This window comes from Tripterygium wilfordii, chromosome 21, assembly GCF_013401445.1.
Source record: "Tripterygium wilfordii isolate XIE 37 chromosome 21, ASM1340144v1, whole genome shotgun sequence".
NCBI classification, from domain to species: Eukaryota; Viridiplantae; Streptophyta; class Magnoliopsida; order Celastrales; family Celastraceae; genus Tripterygium; species Tripterygium wilfordii.
Window position 1 is genome coordinate 8,025,105 of NC_052252.1, and position 16,811 is coordinate 8,041,915.

The 16,811-nt window shown below is 36.4% G+C and overlaps 2 protein-coding genes across 3 annotated transcripts; one reads left to right on the forward strand and one right to left on the reverse strand.

Annotated features, from left to right (window-relative positions):
* Positions 1-1,917: 1,917 nt before the first annotated feature.
* On the forward strand, positions 1,918-7,666 carry LOC119988065 (BTB/POZ and TAZ domain-containing protein 3). Of its 2 annotated transcripts, none has more exons than XM_038832970.1 (7): positions 1,918-1,986; positions 2,511-2,594; positions 3,407-3,799; positions 3,992-4,122; positions 4,873-5,179; positions 6,417-6,730; positions 7,337-7,666. In XM_038832970.1, exons 3-7 carry the CDS (start codon positions 3,455-3,457, stop codon positions 7,464-7,466), a joined length of 1,227 nt encoding a protein of 408 aa, XP_038688898.1. In that variant the 5' UTR covers positions 1,918-1,986; positions 2,511-2,594; positions 3,407-3,454; the 3' UTR covers positions 7,467-7,666. The 2 variants fall into 2 exon arrangements, with proteins under 2 accessions (XP_038688898.1, XP_038688897.1); XM_038832969.1 differs by lacking the exon at positions 1,918-1,986 and adding an exon at positions 2,006-2,122.
* Positions 7,667-8,765: 1,099 nt separating this feature from the next.
* LOC119988587 (coatomer subunit delta-like) lies at positions 8,766-15,042 on the reverse strand. Its single transcript, XM_038833670.1, is given in 12 exon segments — positions 8,766-9,066; positions 9,764-9,860; positions 9,977-10,039; positions 11,512-11,665; positions 11,738-11,986; positions 12,416-12,679; positions 12,984-13,158; positions 13,246-13,488; positions 13,797-14,020; positions 14,312-14,351; positions 14,468-14,533; positions 14,829-15,042. Coding segments are annotated over 11 exon segments (1,602 nt in total). The 5' UTR covers positions 14,471-14,533; positions 14,829-15,042; the 3' UTR covers positions 8,766-8,976.
* Positions 15,043-16,811: the final 1,769 nt, after the last annotated feature.

Consider the following 16,811-nt stretch of genomic DNA (forward strand, 5'->3'; position numbering starts at 1 on the left):
TCGCCTTTGCCTTTTGTCTGGATTGATCTTTCTTTCGGTGGGTCCGACTGTCGTTTCGTTTCTCTCATGAACGGCCACCGCCACCAGCCCACCACCCCCACCACCCTCACTTTCCAAAATATCGTGATAAATTCCAACATATCCACGTTATAAATAATCATTATTATTAAGACTTCTGAAATCTGAATTAGCTGTATAGTAATGTTTTGAGGCCTCATTTCCCCCGCTATTAATAACGAGGGTTGGATATTAAGTGAATCTATATATTTGTTTATAATGAATGATTATTTCACATTTAATATAAATTTAAGGATAAAATGAGGTCTCAATTATTTTGGGATGTATTATAACTCTTAACAAATGAATTTTTCAGTAATCTTAATATGAGTAAAAAAAAAGAGCCTCAATCCACTAAGATATTCAATAAAAAAAACATGCTACATGATCCATACACTCCATTTTGACCGAATCCATTAAGATATTCAATAAATAAAACGTACACCCAGTTCATTAAATGACCCGCACACACCTCACTTTGACCCATTAATTCTTTCTATATCCAACTCTATCGAGACCCAAAAAAGCATTTTATTATTATTTTGAAGTATTATTAATATGTTTTTATTTTTAGGGTCTATATTCGTGAATCCATGATATAAATACCTAAAAAAGTTTAGGGGCACTCCCCCAAACCCTTGCACCATTTTTTATGCCCAATGATTTTTATGGATTCGCCACTGGGTTAGGTTCATAAAAAAATGTTCACATTAAATTTTAGCGATTGACACTTGTGACTCTTTTGCTTTTATAATGTTTATTACCAATATTATTTATAATGATATTTTGTAAAATAGTGCCCCCCCCTCTCTTTTATGGCTTATAGAACTGCGTCTAATTTATGGAATTTATGTGATACAAATCTTCAATCATAAAAAAAGCAATGTTTTTGAGAATCTAGAAGGATATAGAATATACTATCTTTCCTTTTTAGGTATCGATTTTAGATTTGATTGTTATTAGCACTTCTTTATACTTAAGTATGGCAAATATTGATATTATAGTATATTCAATTCTAATAATATCGTTATTGAGGTCCGTGACTAATTAATTAATGTTTATAATGACGTGAGAAATCAAATCGACCTATTGACTTTTCGATAGTCGATACTCGATTATGTAGGCGTCTCAACTGATCAGATCTAGTATCAGGAAATAGATGTTATTTCTTTGGACAAGTTAAAAACGTGAATTACGGGGTCTCGGAGGTGTACCTTAAGGGATGCTCCAGCGCTAAAATTAGTTCGGTAGACAACATGACTAGTGAGATACCTTGATATTGAGAGCTTTCTTTAGATAGTAGTTAAAAGTGAAAAAGTGAGAAATTTACAAAAGTGGAGATTCCTTATATATGTGGTTCGAAATGCGTATCATCCTCTCATTGTGAAAGAGATTTTGGAGAGTGAATCTCCTGAAAAATCTTCTGTGAATCTTCTTGAGATCTGTTATAAATCTTCTCGAGATCTCTTACTTGTTTGTTGATAGATTTTTTCTCGATTGTTGAGGTGTTTTGGTCACCTAGACTCCTGAGGTCATGCTCGTTGATGGTGTCGAGAAGTAAGGATAAGGTGACCTCTGGTTATATAGAGATGTTCCCCGCCAATTCTCCTCTTCCTCATGTTGTGTGTTGACACGTGTCAACATCTTATTGGAGGGATATTTTGGTATCATCAATTTTTCATTTTTAGTGATGTTTATATAAAGATTATTATTATTAGTATTATTATGACTCCAATTTGACCAGTAATAATACTATAGTAGCAGAAAATGGAGTGAATATTAGTATCATATCATTTTGAATAAAACAAGAAAGTATAAAAAAGAAGAGAAACAGAGACACTGAGACAAGACTCGTGTGTCATTTTCCCTCCTGTTCTAGGCACGCGTCTGTCTCTATATTTCTCTCTGTTTCTCTGTCTCTGTGTAGAGGTATTGCGAGCTGATCCTCTCATCTGCAAAAGGATATATATACATATACATATACATATACATATACATATACATATATATTTCAATAATTTGTTAATTGTAGCAGATATTTGATGATATTGATATGATGATGGAGGTACTACTGCAAATCTCGATTTCGCTCTCATCTCTAATGCTCTCAATTTTTGTCTTTATTGGCGATTGATTTAAAACAATAATTTCAGAGTTGCAAACGAGTTTTTTCTCTTCGTTTATTTTCTACGCATATAATTTGTTTATTTTCGAGTTGATTGAATATGCTTTGCCGTGAAGATTTAGTTTCCGTGAATACCATATCTTACCCGTAATAGTTAATTATATTTTGTCTAAGATTTTCTCCAAATATATATATATATATGTATGTATTTCTTCCCATGAAACAAACTGTACGGAATGGTTTGTGAAATTGTATTCATTTTGATTAGTTGGGGATCGTTCCAGAATGTTTATTAATTAATTTATTTTTTTGTAATATTTTCTCTCAGGTTCTTTTGCAATACAGGTCCCAATTCTGAGGCAAATCTCAGTTTCTTTTTTGACGAAGAAGATTGCATCTTTTTTTTTTTGCGGTACAGTTACTTTTCTCTTTTTCAGTTTGGTTGCCTTTGAATCTGTTGATATCTCGTTTGGTCGGGGAAGGAGTGCTTGTTGATTTACTATAGTGTTTGTGATTCTTTATTCGTAGTTGTTTTGCATAAGAAGTAGTCAAATATTTAAGAAAATCCAGACCATTATAATTTGAGACAAACCTAACTAAAGTGAGGTTGTTGCTTGATGGGTATTTAGGTTTTACTTTATGTTATAGTGTGGTAACCTTCTTTTTTATGTTTTCTAATTGGAACCCATGTGATGTTCTTCTGTTATGTGTAATCTGAATTTAAAAAGATTTTTCATTTACATTTCAATTCATTTATCCTTGGGTTTGTTTGATTTGCATGCACATTCTATAATCCCTGTTATCTTGATTGGTGGACATGAGCTAGGAGGATTTTGCAAGTATCTGGTTTCTTGGTTTAAGCATTCAGATGCTATAATAGATTGTACTGCGCATGGAGATATCTCAGAATTCATGGCAAGTCATTCTTGTGCTTCTCCTAAGCTACTCTGTGAAGGGTCTACAAGTCATGAAAGGACTTCTATCATAGACTCTATTCCTGTTTGACTGTATGAGTAATTCTATGAGTTCATCTATATTCAGAGTATCAAACATATCCCTTGCTGTATATCTATCATATGTTAAAACTTTGAATTCCCTGAGTGTTGACAATGTGATTGATTCTTTCTGTAATCTTTTGCTCTGCTCTCCATCAACTTGCAACCATTTAGTGGTTTTCTACTTTCTTTGTCATCTCTTTAGCTTATTATATTGCATTTTTTGCAGATCTTTCAGCAAAATTGTATATTAATTGTATAGAAACCTGAGTAGTTGATGGCTTCACCAGATATTGATTCCCCGTGGCTATCATTGAATGGTGACTCCGTCTACCGATCTTTTAGTATACACACGGTAGACGAAGAAAATCCAGGTGATATTTTATCTGAGTTGGAAGCTCCCAAATCTTCTGTATCTAATAACCATACTATTCCAAAAGCACCTCCACTCCCAACTAGCATTGCTACTGGCGCCAAATATCCCAAAAGGCTTCCGGAGTGTTGCTTTCTCCTGAAGGAAACAAAGGCCAAGTGGGACAAACTTTTCAAGGAAGGTTATGGTGCGGATGTTTATATTATCACTAGGGCCAATTCACACATTCCTGCTCATTCCAGTGTTCTAGTGAGTTAAATACCCTTCCATCATTCCTCTTTCTAGTTTAAATAGTGCTGTTTTGCTTCAGTAATAATAATTACTTTGGGTAAATTAATAAATAATGTAATAGGGGCTTAGTTTTTGCAGTTTTTCCTTCCAAATTGACGATAAATCTAGATGGTATGTATGAGTGATGGCTAATTCCCTCCCATGTTGCAGAGTGTTGCGTCACCAGTGCTTGGCAATATTCTGACCCAGTCAAAAGCTAAGAATGGTATGATATGCATTAAGATTCCTGGAGTACCATGTGAAGCTGTCTATGCATTCACTCGTTTTCTGTACTCGTCCTGGTAGGTGGGAAGCATCTCTTTTGTCGTATTATCCACTTGAAATCTTCAGCAGTTGCATGTGTCCTTGACTTCTATTCTAACTCGTTTATGATTTCTCGACTAGATGTTATATCTCTTTGGTGTTTGTGCACGTCCAACAATGGTTCACTTTCTGTATGTTTACGCTGTTGGGAACAGTCCAGTCCAGTCTGTTAAACTCAAACTAATTTAATGATCTCCTTTGTCATCTGACTAAACAAATATGATATCCTTCTCTTGGAGTAAAAAATCAACTGGGACGTCAGGGGTTGGTCTTTGAAGATTGGGTCTGCCTGAACTGTCTTGTAATGATGCTCTACTGAGATTGTGTCAATACATACAGTCCATGCTGATGACTGACTAGCTAAATTTACTACTAGGTCTTTTGAGTTTTGCACTGTCAAAACATTTGTCTTATCCATGTAAAATCTGGTCACTGAAATAGAAATGGCTCTCAGTCGTCCATAGTTTATTTGCGAGGAAAGGAAAGTTGTTGGCTTGAAAATTATGACAGAATTCTCAAATTGTTTATGAGCTTGTGAAAAGAACAAATATATATCCTCTGATGGTGTGATAGATGCCAGTGCTTGAGTTAAGATTTTGGTTAGAGCAAGTTGACTGTAGCCTCTCGTAGGTGGTTGTTATTGTTGGTGGAGGTTTTTTGTTCTTTTTCAATTTTTTTTAATGCTTCCTGGTATAAAATGTCACCACTATCTTGTTATCCTGGTGCAGCTATGAGGAGGAAGAGATGAAGAAGTTTGTCCTTCATTTGTTGGTTTTATCACACACCTACTCTGTTCCATCACTGAAGAGACTTTGCATATACCATATGGAGCAAGGCTGGATGACCAAAGAAAATGTGATTGACGTACTTCAGTTAGCGCTGAAATGTGATGCACCTCGACTGTTTTTTATTTGCGTTCGTATGATTGTGAAAGACTTCAAACAAATATCTTCAACTGAAGGCTGGAAAGTGATGAAGCGTGCTAATCCTGCCCTCGAGCAAGACCTTGTCGAGTCTGTCGTCGAAGCAGATTCTGTAAGTCAGTAGTGAATTAGGGAGTGCAATTGATAACTTCCAATTTCTTTTGTTGGTCCAGTCGATGTTTGCTATTTAGAGCTATTTACAATAATTTATTTATCCTGCCAATTGCATGGACGTAAGACTTTTGGATTCATGGTTAATCTTTTGAGATATATCTTGCGTTCCTTTTTGTTGTTGCAAGGGAAATTGGGTGCGGGTGATTGATGGTATTTAATCAGGAATGCAAGATTTCTTTCCAATTTCAGAATGATACATGATCGTTATTAAAGCATTTTACTATTCATTTAGATGAACCATTAGTATGTCTCCCAAGGGGGTGATTGATACTATTTGATCAAGAGAGCAAGATTTCTTACCAGTTTCAGCATTATATCGGGCTCTTTATTAAACTATTTTACTATCCATTTTATTGTTGATACATGCAGATTGCAGAACCATAGGTCTGTCTCGCGCGAGATATTTTCTTTTTGATGAAATGTTATATTTTCTTTTTGATGAAATGTTATCTTTGCAGTAGAAATTTAATGCAGAATATTCGGAGTCCTGACTAAAGAATTCCTTCACATAAGTGTCTGCTGGGTTTGGTTTTTTTTTTTTGCTAACATGTCCAACATGTTGTTAGAAAGTTCAGAATAGTTGTACAGATAAATAACACAGACGAGTGCGCACACACACATGTATACCTGCGTGGAATAATGCATACATACATACATATATATATATATAGTAGTCAATGTTCTGATTTGTCCTTCACACTGAAATTTCTCAGTATATAATTATATGGAAGTTTCAACTGCATTCGTTTTTCTCAAGTTCGTTTTTCACCATTTAAGGGGAATGTAGTCGTCTTTGCATAGTTTTACTAACTGCTGGCTTGAGTTGGATCCAATCTGCCGTAAAACATTCAGAATACGAAATTCTTGCGTTGATATTATAGCTAAATAGATAATTTTGGTACCATTTATGATTTATCTCGTTGCTTACACATTTGGATCAAGTTAGCACATATACAAAACAACGGCCAAATATTTGAGATTAGCTGCATAAGTTCTCCAAGCTACTTTAGAGTTCGTCTTGTGGAATATCTTTTGCCGTCCAATCCTAAGCCAATAGTATCCTTCATATTCATCCTTATTACTTCCATCCATCTGTCTAACCTCTGTCTTTTCTAGCAAGTCATTACCTGTGTTTGTTTTTTTTTAATTCAAGAAATATTTTCTTTTGGTTTCAGAGAAAGGAAGAAAGGTTGAGAAAAATGGAAGAGAAAAAAGTTTACGTGCAGCTGCATGAGGCAATGGAGGCTCTTCTTCACATTTGCAGGGATGGATGTAGGACAATCGGACCTCGCGACAAAGCGCTGAGAGAAAGTCAGGTTGCCTGCAATTTCCCTGCTTGTAAGGGGCTGGAAACTTTAGTTCGTCATTTCTCCAATTGCAAGACTCGAGTCCCAGGCGGATGTGTTCACTGCAAACGAATGTGGCAGCTTCTAGAACTGCATTCTCGCATGTGCGACGAGCCAGACTCTTGCAAGGTGCCTCTTTGTAGGTAAGGACGGAGCTTTACAAATTACAATGCTTTGATGCCCTCACATATTCTACATATTTTATTTTTTTTTTGTGTGGGGGTTGGGATGATTGGGGAGAAACTAAGAGAGAAATTAATGATATTGCCACACAGCACGTGAGAAGCATGATTATTACCTTCTGAATTGGGTTAGAATATGATGTCCTTGATTGAGGTATTAAGTTATGAAGTCATCAATATATAGGTTCATATCACATTTTTATTTACTTAAGCTGGCAAGTGTTTGGCCCCAAATTGGGGAGTCATGTACTTACTTGAAGCTTATTAACACTTCAAACGGCATTTGAAGGATAACACTGCCGGAAACTAGTCAAACTGAGCAATTTGTCTTCTGTTATCTGCTTGTCTTGTACATTTTCAGTGTTTGCATTCTAAGCGCACAATCTTGTTTCATCTGGCTGTGATGATCTGAACCTGAGTTACTATTAAATAGTAGAAACCTATAGTGCTATTGCTCTTCTGAATGAATGACATTGCCGAACATTATAGAATGATGTTATTAAAAATAAATTTAAGTTAGTTTATCTAAGATTTTGATGTAAATAATTTTTCTTTCCTGTTCGACAGACATTTCAAAGAGAAAATGCAGCAGCAGACCAAAAAGGATGAAGCAAAGTGGAAACTGTTAGTTAGCAAAGTGATAGCAGTGAAAATTGCGATTGGACCATTCTCATCTCGGTCCTCAAGTTTACTATGACTCCTGTAAATTAGTTCTGCGGAATAAGTTCCTAATGTTCCTCCATATCTGCAAGCAATAATGGGAACTGTAAAGAAAGTATTTGTTACAAACAGCTAGAGAATGTTTTGTTCTATAAGGATGAAAAGGCACACAGCATGTTAAAGTCCGCTACTTTGCTACTTCTTGGATACTCTTCATATTTCAACTTGTTAATCCAATATGGGTTTTTACTACCATAATTTGAGACGGGGTGTATGTTTAAGCAATTGCTTGATGTGGCAGAAAAAAAAAGTTGATTGAAGGGCTGGGATTAAACAACCTTCAATTCTTGGAATGTGAAGATTGACATAAGCAAACTGTTCCAATTCTCAAGTTGCTAAGGATATACACAGATGCTACTTGGTAAATTCTGGGTGACCGTGTCCTCCATAATATAATAATCTGGGTAATTAAAGATATTATCAGTTTGCGGGGTCTTATATAATCTGGGGTTTCTATATTATAGGACTGTCCGTTGTATTCCGAAATTTGCTCTTAGGGTGTATGGAATTGGCTTTTAGATGACTATATTGGCTGATTTTTTGTCATATGATTCCTAATAATATGACTCAAAAGAAATATAAATACGAAATGGAAATTAATCATAGCACTATAATTATGTTTTTGTTGCAATAATGTTATTCTGTATATTTCTCATATTAGAATAAACTCTTCAGGTGACCAAAGTTTCATATACTATCAAAATGCTTCACTAGCATCATCTATCGACTATTCAAAAATTAAAAAAATTATTGCCATGGATTATTTTTTCAAACCCTATCAAGAATCTAATTTTATAAATTACTTAAAATCAAAATTTGGTTGGAAAAGCATAAAAATAAAATTTAATTTCATTCCCAATGGACAGAAGGAATGCTAAAGATGTTTAAAAAAAAAAAAAACCACCAAATAATTAATCGAGCAAACGAAGGACAAAAAAATTAAAACATTATTTGCAAAGAAGAGTACTACTTTGGAAGTCACTTTTACTAGTTTAGTTCGTCTTTGTGTAATTTGGCCCAACAAGTTTTTTAAAGACCATGACAATTGACAACCACACTTTCTGGATCCAGAATATAATATTTCACATTTCATGTTGAATTATGTTATGCTACATCTATTTTTATTCCTTCTCTCTTTAAATTATCAACATAATCTAGGGACTGGTGGTTCTTAGCCCTTCCACAGTTCAATGCACTAGTTGATTTGTTTAGGACTATATAAACATAGATGCAACTCAAATCAGACTGGGGTTTAGAAAAGTAATTTTAAACTATAAAGCAAAGAAATGAAAATTTTCATCACCTTAAGTTCATAAAACTCCCCACACAATCAAAATAATGATGATGTGAGTGAGATGATGGTTCATGGCTACTTGAACCTTAAAATTTGTTTGATATCCAGAAGTTAACAAAACAGAAACACTAAAAAATTAACCCTAAAAACAATGAAGGCTGTTTCAATTCTCAAATTTCCAAGGATAGCACAGTTATACCACTTGGTAATTCTGTGTGACCAACTGTGTCCTCTGAGCAAACCTGGGCGGGGGGCCGCCTCTCAGGGGGATGACATTTGCAACCTACAGGGAAAAAAAGGGCAAAAGAAGAAAGTTAGAGACACGTTCATGGAGTCCACAACAAGTCTCCCCTAAAGCACAAGAGCCGATTGACTAACAATTATAATAGTTAAAATGATTTTCAATCATAATTGTTATAGTCAGAAGCATCTCCCCAATCCATGGGGGACAATGCAATAAGTTTTAAATTCTACCTTTAGAAGATAACATAAATAGCATCAAGTTTTCGTTACAAATGCTCTGCGAGAATCTTGAACCAGTTCAAAAAGCTGTGTAGTTTTAAGAACACAAGTTCTAACATGTGGCCTTTATTTACATTGAAGTAAAGAGGTCTGGCTACGAAGCTGAAGGGAATACCAGTAAACATTTCACACCATATCAGAATTGCAAATCAGATACACACTAAAGCTAAAAGGGGAAAACGATATATTTGTGTCTTGCCCCAGTGCAACTGTCATGCGATCGATTCCAACATGCGGCCCAGCAATGAAGTAAATATTATATCAAATCAAATGCAATCATAAAAAAGGGGCCAGAAGTCCAATGATATGATTCAGAAATCCATTCAAAAGAAACATGATTTAACATAAGATGGGCCATAAATCTGGATATAATAGTATTATTATATAGTACAGAAGAATTTATTTATTAGGTAATATCAGAGAGCAGCTATAGGTAATAACTAATAAGTTAAACTAACCTTCAGGTCACTGTACGTGCTGGTGGCTGAAAACCGTACAGAAATGGGGAAAAATACTGATGAATCTGCTGGAGGCACCACAAACTCCATTGATCCACTGCCAACAATTTCAATATTTCACTTAGCATTGTAGGATAAACCAATAAGAACAAGCATGGATAGAAACTTAAGAAAGAAAATCTAAAGTTAATAAAGCACTCAATGATTGCTAACCTGCTGCTTGAGTCATCAATGAGAAGAATGGACCACTCCATAACAGAATTTCTAGAGTCATACCTGCAAGTGAAGGAGGTGCGAATATTTAAAACCAACTAAAGAAGAATAATATATATATGAGTTATATGAAAAGGAAGAAAGGAAAGACGCAAGTCAAAAAGAGTGCACATAAGGAAAACCAAGTTATTTTAGAGATGAAAATTTAAGGGGAAAAAAGAAGAGTAGAGAAGTAAAAATAAGAAAAGATCGTCACCAAGTAATCAGTAACCCCACATTTCTCTCATAAATTTGAATTTGAGTATTTCAAGGGAAATCTGAGTACCGAAACACATAATTAAACTAATGAAAACATAGCCACCTTCAACAGTGGAAGTAAGAGATGTATGATTCTGAAAAGGAATGTTGAATTAACATATTAAGTCAAAAAGATGGAGCAACCCCCAACAACACTACTGTACTTAGAAATATGAAGTTACTTCTATAGCTTTAAAGAAAATACAAATTGTTTATAGTGGCTTTTTCCCCTTTTCATTGTAGACTTTGCTTATGTGGAGAGTTGAGGAAATTCAAGTAGAAGACACTAAAAACACGAGGAAAGCTGACAAAGACATGGATGAAAGTGGTAATGAAGGATATAGGCTTCAAACAGTCACAGAGAATGCAGCTTTGGATTGGAACGACTAGAGGATAAAAATCCATACGATGGATTCCAACTAATTTCTTGCAAGGATTCAAGTAGCCAGCACCAAATTGGTCAGGATAGAGTTTAATTATGATGATTGTATACTTCTTAATATGTGGTACTTCACCAACTTGACGGTTTTTCTAATATGTAAGTTTGTTAGGACAAAAAAAAGTCTCACATCGGTTATCGAAGGGTCTTGTATCCAGCATATAAGCTGGTGCAAGCCTTCAAACACTTGTCCAGCCTTTTCCAGGAAGGTGGGCTGGGAACTGCCACGGCCCAATGGGCTGAGATGGTGGGGAGGCTGGCTTTGGGTTGTGCCATTGTGGGATTTTCTACATGGTATCGGAGCAGGTGTGCGCTCGTCCCCGATAAGAAGTCCACTCGTTGGGCCTTGGGCTTTGATACCCAGTCCACGAGTGCGGGGGAGTGTTAGGACAAAAAAAAGTCTCACATCGGTTATCGAAGGGTCTTGTATCCAGCATATAAGCTGGTGCAAGCCTTCAAACACTTGTCAAGCCTTTTCCAAATGGAAGGGGCTTGGAACTGCCACGGCCCAATGGGTCGAGATGGTGGGGAGGCTTGGCTTGGGTTTGTGCCGTGCTGGGATTTTCTACAAAGTTTCTTAAAGATTTTCCTTTCTTTATGCAGCATATCAAACTACCGGGCAAAGTCTAGTAAATAAACACAGGAAGGTGGAGGAAAACACAAAACAAACACCTGACCAAATTATAGCTTCCATGGTTTTATATTGAAATTCCACAGCTCGCAGACAAAATGTACATCTACATCAGCACAAAGATGCCCATAGAAATATATGCATACACACATAGATACATATTCTCACCTCCATTCACCGTCAATCTGTCTAACACTTGGTGCCTCACGAAGAGCTGGAAGGGGTACTGAGATCACTACATTTCGCAGATCAAACATTGATGAAGCTTCATACTCTATGCTTACGTAATTTTCATTTCCAGAAACAGAGGGCCAGCAATTAACTGCGATGCACAAAAGTTGATGAACAATGGGAGCACAGAGAACATCATAAATCACAGTCTATGACATCATACTTGTCAGTGGCACCACTGACTCATCTGCACTCTGCATTCTCCACCTCAAAAGACCAACACCAGCTTGACCAGTAGGAAAAGGTCGATTTGAGTCCTTCAAGCCTAGAATATTTTCATTGGCAAATAATTCCTTGTTCATGTTAGGGTGTGACTTGAAAAGGATGCCAGGATTTCCCCCTGTTTCAACCTGGAAACAAGAAAATCACAAACTATGTCATGTGTAAAAAAAAGTATTGAGAAAATACAGTTCTTCAACGAGAAACACAGTAAAAATGCATCAATAGTCACAACTCAGAAGCCACTTTACTCAACATTGGAATCAAACCTAAATAGAGCAAAACAAAGCAAAATAAAAAATTGCAACCAAAAAGAAAGAAGCATGAGCACAAATAAGAAGAAGACAAAGGTCGAAGAAGACAGGCTTCTTTGATGAGTACTTGGTGTGCAGGGTTTATTTTGCTGGGCTTGGGCACAAATATGGCCCATTTTTTACACACAACACATTTTTTAAGTCCAGCCGAATACCAGTCGAATCGGAACACGATTTTTTTAAGCAAAAGGGATGCAAGATAGCTGCACCCGCACCCCAAACGAACCCAGTGCGTGTGCGAAGACCCTCCAAGCGCACCCTGCTTCCTAGAAAGGAAGTTAAAAGCACAAAGACAAGTACACATGCACTCCAAACACCAACACGAGAGAGAGAGCACCTGATTCCACCATCACGTTTTAGCGTCACATTAAGTTTCTCCTCTACAGTCAAAATGACTGGATCAGTAGGTGGGGGCACAGCTGATTTGGACAAGCCAACTTTTGGCTGAACATCATCAAGAATGACTTCGCCTTCAGCCTTCAGGGATTCAAGGAACTGATTTGTCTTCTGGGTCTTACCAAGCTTCATTCTAAGACCTTTAGATGGAGCAGTGGCAGATGAAGGTGCCTGTCCTGATGGAAGCATACACAGAGACAGAGCTTCTCAGTTTGTACATAATAATTTTATGTAAAAAATTTCAAAAAATAAATCTACCATCCCATTGTCCCCTGACAGTCAATAAACAGGTAATGAGAAAACGATTTAAAACTCTCATGCAAACCATACTTCAACAGAAAAATGACACACACACACAAATGAAAAGATCTCTATAATGCATACTAAAGTTGGTTTACTTGTGGCATGCAGAGGAAAATTGACAACTTCTTTACGCTAGAAGCGCACTTGAAACTGTTATATTGATAACAAAAAACAAACCTTTGGACTTGCTAGGATAGGACTCAACATCAGGGCTTGATCCAAATGTAGGACCACTTCCAAAACCACTTCCACTGCTAGAAATGCTGATATCGCCATAGCTACTGTCAATTCTTCCAGAGCCCATTGATGGCATTGAAATATACCCTCCTTTATCACCTCTATTCTTTTCAATCTGGGATGGAGGGAAAAAATAAGATTCACAATATAGAAGTCTTCAAAGGGGCAACGTACTACAAACTTCAGGACCCTAAACATTTACCTTGCTGTTGTCAATCTCACTAGCTTTGCTTTTCATGACATCCTTGGTTTCGTTGATCTTGCTCTGCTGTACCAACTTGTGCAGCTTCTCTTCATGACTCTCCATCTCACAATACTGCGTCACCTGTGCAACAGTCACATTTTCCTTGTGCCCGAGGGAAATGACCTCATCAAAAGCAAAAATAAGCTCAAATGCTGCGTTGCAAATACCCTCTTCATCAAGAGAGAATGAATAATCAGGTATCTATCAACACTTAAGGAGTCAACATCATGAGTCTCTCTGTACCTTTGTAATTACAACATGTTTTCAAACATTTCAAAACTAAATGACAGAGACTGAGAGAGGATAAAAGAGTAAATTGACCACACACAAAAGTTCAACAGACAAAGACATCAGCATGCATGAGATCAACGGGGAGAGGAAAAAGTTAGAATCATAAAAAATCAATGTTCAACCTATCTCCTACGCATATAATACAGGGTAATCGAATGATCAAAATATTTTATTTCTAATTGTTAAAAAATAACTTCTGACCAGGAGAAAAAGGATACAAGCTTGGACAGCAGCCTCAGAGTCTCCAAATCTTCAAGGATGTTGCTCTGTTTATTTGTGACTAGCAGCAGGTACAAAGCTTCAATTGGCTGGTAAACACATCGAACATTCTCAGTTTCGACATACGTATGTTGCTTTCCAGTGCCTAACAACTTTGGGAAGGCCGCAAGAAGGCCTTCAATTCTTATCCGAGTCACTTCTACAAACTGTCTCGAAAGAAGAACTGCAGCAAGGAACAGAGTGTCACCAATGAGACAGCCATTTAAATGGTAACAAACTAGGCTACAACAATATGATAACCCAAACTATGCCAAACAAAGCTACGGAACCTACAATGGGTATTACCCATAACCAATTGGCATGAGATGACAAAATAGCATGACCAACAGGCATAATAGAAGAAAACATGATATGATAATCCAAGACCAACTGACTAATGTAATAGAAACAGAAACAATAAATGTAAGGAAACCGAAAGACACAGTCCCCGTAAGGAAAATGAAGAAAAACTAACCTTTGCCAGCCTTGCTAACAATGGAAGCAGCAAGAACAACCTACATCAGAGATAAGAATGTACACGAAAACCCAAATATCATACACAAGAAGCAGTTCTATTCACACATTAACATTTATGTAGATCTGCAAGTTAAAAACAAAAGGCACTACTGACCATCTTGATCAACCACGAACAGACCACCACCAATTAAAAGGCCACTTAAATCCTTATGATCAGAGACTGCAAAATCGAAATATGGATACACTAATGGTTATCAAAATAAAGATAACCATCACATTGCATAAGATGAAACAATATCGAACCTAACGTCAAACAATACCACAATTGACAGACAGTCTACAGCATAATCACAGCCTGGTTACAAAACCAGTAGAACTCATAGTTGCTAATCTCGATTGATAACCAGTTCGTATCGTACGATGTGTATCAGAAAGCTAACCGAACCGTTCTATACTTACAAACCTCTTGGGAGTTGACAGATTTGCAAATAAATCTCCCAAAATTGATAACATACCTGTGAATGGAATGCAACCGTTCGGTTCCTCTGGAATGAAAGAGATTGCTGAGAAACAGACGAAGATATCGAGAGGGAAGATCTGTATATGTATATGTTTGCAGAGGAGGATGAAGAAGTGCGTACGGTTCCTGACAAACAAAAGAGTGAGATTGCACCTCCGGCTGGCTTCGTTTAGTAGAGCGAATGTGTTGAATTTGAAGCTAGAGGTTAATCTTTTAAAAATAAGGTTATGAAATAAGTTTTTTTTTGGTGAAACAAAAGGCCATTTAAAGTGTATTGAATTGTGTATTGTTTGATTAATTGTCAAATAAAGGAGTTATCATTTTTAGAAGACCATATGAGAATAAATTGAGAATTTTTTTGATACAAATAAACATAAATGTTCACATTTAAATTTAAAACTACAACATTAATTAAATGTTTGGGTTTTGCTAATTATATTGATGTCACACATGGATTTTTAAATGTCACTCTAAGCACTCACTGCCTTTGCATCTACCTCATACGTATAAGTTTATCTGCAATCTTATCCCGAACAGAGGACGTGGTTCTATCATCGCACAAATCATCATCCCCAACAACAACAGCTTCAGTAGCTGGTTCATGAGATGAACTACTAGACCCTTCATTTGTATTCGTCACCCTCAACTGAATGAAGTTATGCAGTGTCATACACGCAATTACAATTTGAACCTGTGTCTCAAAGGGGTAAGATGGCATCTTTCTCAATATTGGAAATCTATTTTTGGTCACCCCAAAAATTCTTTCAATTACACTTCGGAGTGACAAGTGTGTGTGATTGAACACCTCATGAGGAACTGTTGCGCGGCGACCATTATTGAACTGAGATAAATGATACTTCTCATCTTTATAGGGTACAAGAAAATCGATCCTATTAGGATACCCCGCATCAACTAAGTAATACTTTCCTGTGGCAATTACAAATCTCCATAATTTATATATACAATAAATTATGCGTTAAAAAACAATAACAGCTCGATAAAGTAAGACTTACCTCGAGGTGGCATTGAAAAATTTAATTCCGATCTCGAAATTGTATCCTGAAATACATGTGCTAATCCTTCCCAGCGAGCCGACACAAAAATGTACAACATATCAAAGTCACACGCCGCTATCACATTCTGTGTCGTTAAGCCTTTCCTCCCAATGAATCGACCTCTGTCAAGTCTAAGAATCATAGCTGAAATATGTGTTTCATCGATGGCACCAACACAATTTTTAAAAGAGATATATTTCGAGTCACCCCTAATCGTAACTGGGACTTCTTCAAACTGGTTCTCCCTAAGTTTAATGATGTCCAATGACAACAAGTACACACTATGCAATACCTCATAGAACATCCTGCTAACTGTTTCTCTAGAATGCTGAAAACATTCCTGCACCAATCTATTCCCAGCACAATGCCCTAGTGTGAAGGGGAACATACCAACCATTTCTGGTATTTGTATGTAGTTACTTGTTAGTAACATGTACTTGCCCCTCAGTTGAAAACATAGATCTCGAAAAATTTATTTCTTCATCCCAAAAGTCTGGTAGCATCTATCTGGGTATCCACGTAAGATTTTGGCTACCCATTCAACACCATGTGAAGTAGATGTCCTGCACGGTAGCTTATCAAAATAGGTTGCACATCTTCTTTGAGTATAAATTGCAACTGCAGTTACAAATGCTATGAGTATAAAGTCATCATTCCTATTACGGTTCATTTCTCATTCATCGTCATACTCATCAACATCCATATCATCATACTCATTATCATCCATACTAATTCTGTCGTTGCCTGAAGTAAACGAAAATCCATGAGTTTTGCTCAAAATAATATAAAGAACACCTGTTATAAAATAAGAACATTGCTCATTCACATATCTAACAAACATAACATCCATTTAATAAGTACAATCCCATACAAGTGACTTACATAATACTTAAAAACATGCTTCCTGTCAAGTTAATAATAGC

Coding starts and splice junctions, on each gene's coding strand:
- LOC119988065 (XM_038832970.1), top strand. CDS start 3,455: ATGGCTTCACCAGATATTGATTCCCCGTGGCTATCATTGAATGGTGAC. Junction 3,800..3,991: donor CTGCTCATTCCAGTGTTCTA/GTGAGTTAAATA, acceptor CCCATGTTGCAG/AGTGTTGCGTCACCAGTGCT. Junction 4,123..4,872: donor CGTTTTCTGTACTCGTCCTG/GTAGGTGGGAAG, acceptor ATCCTGGTGCAG/CTATGAGGAGGAAGAGATGA.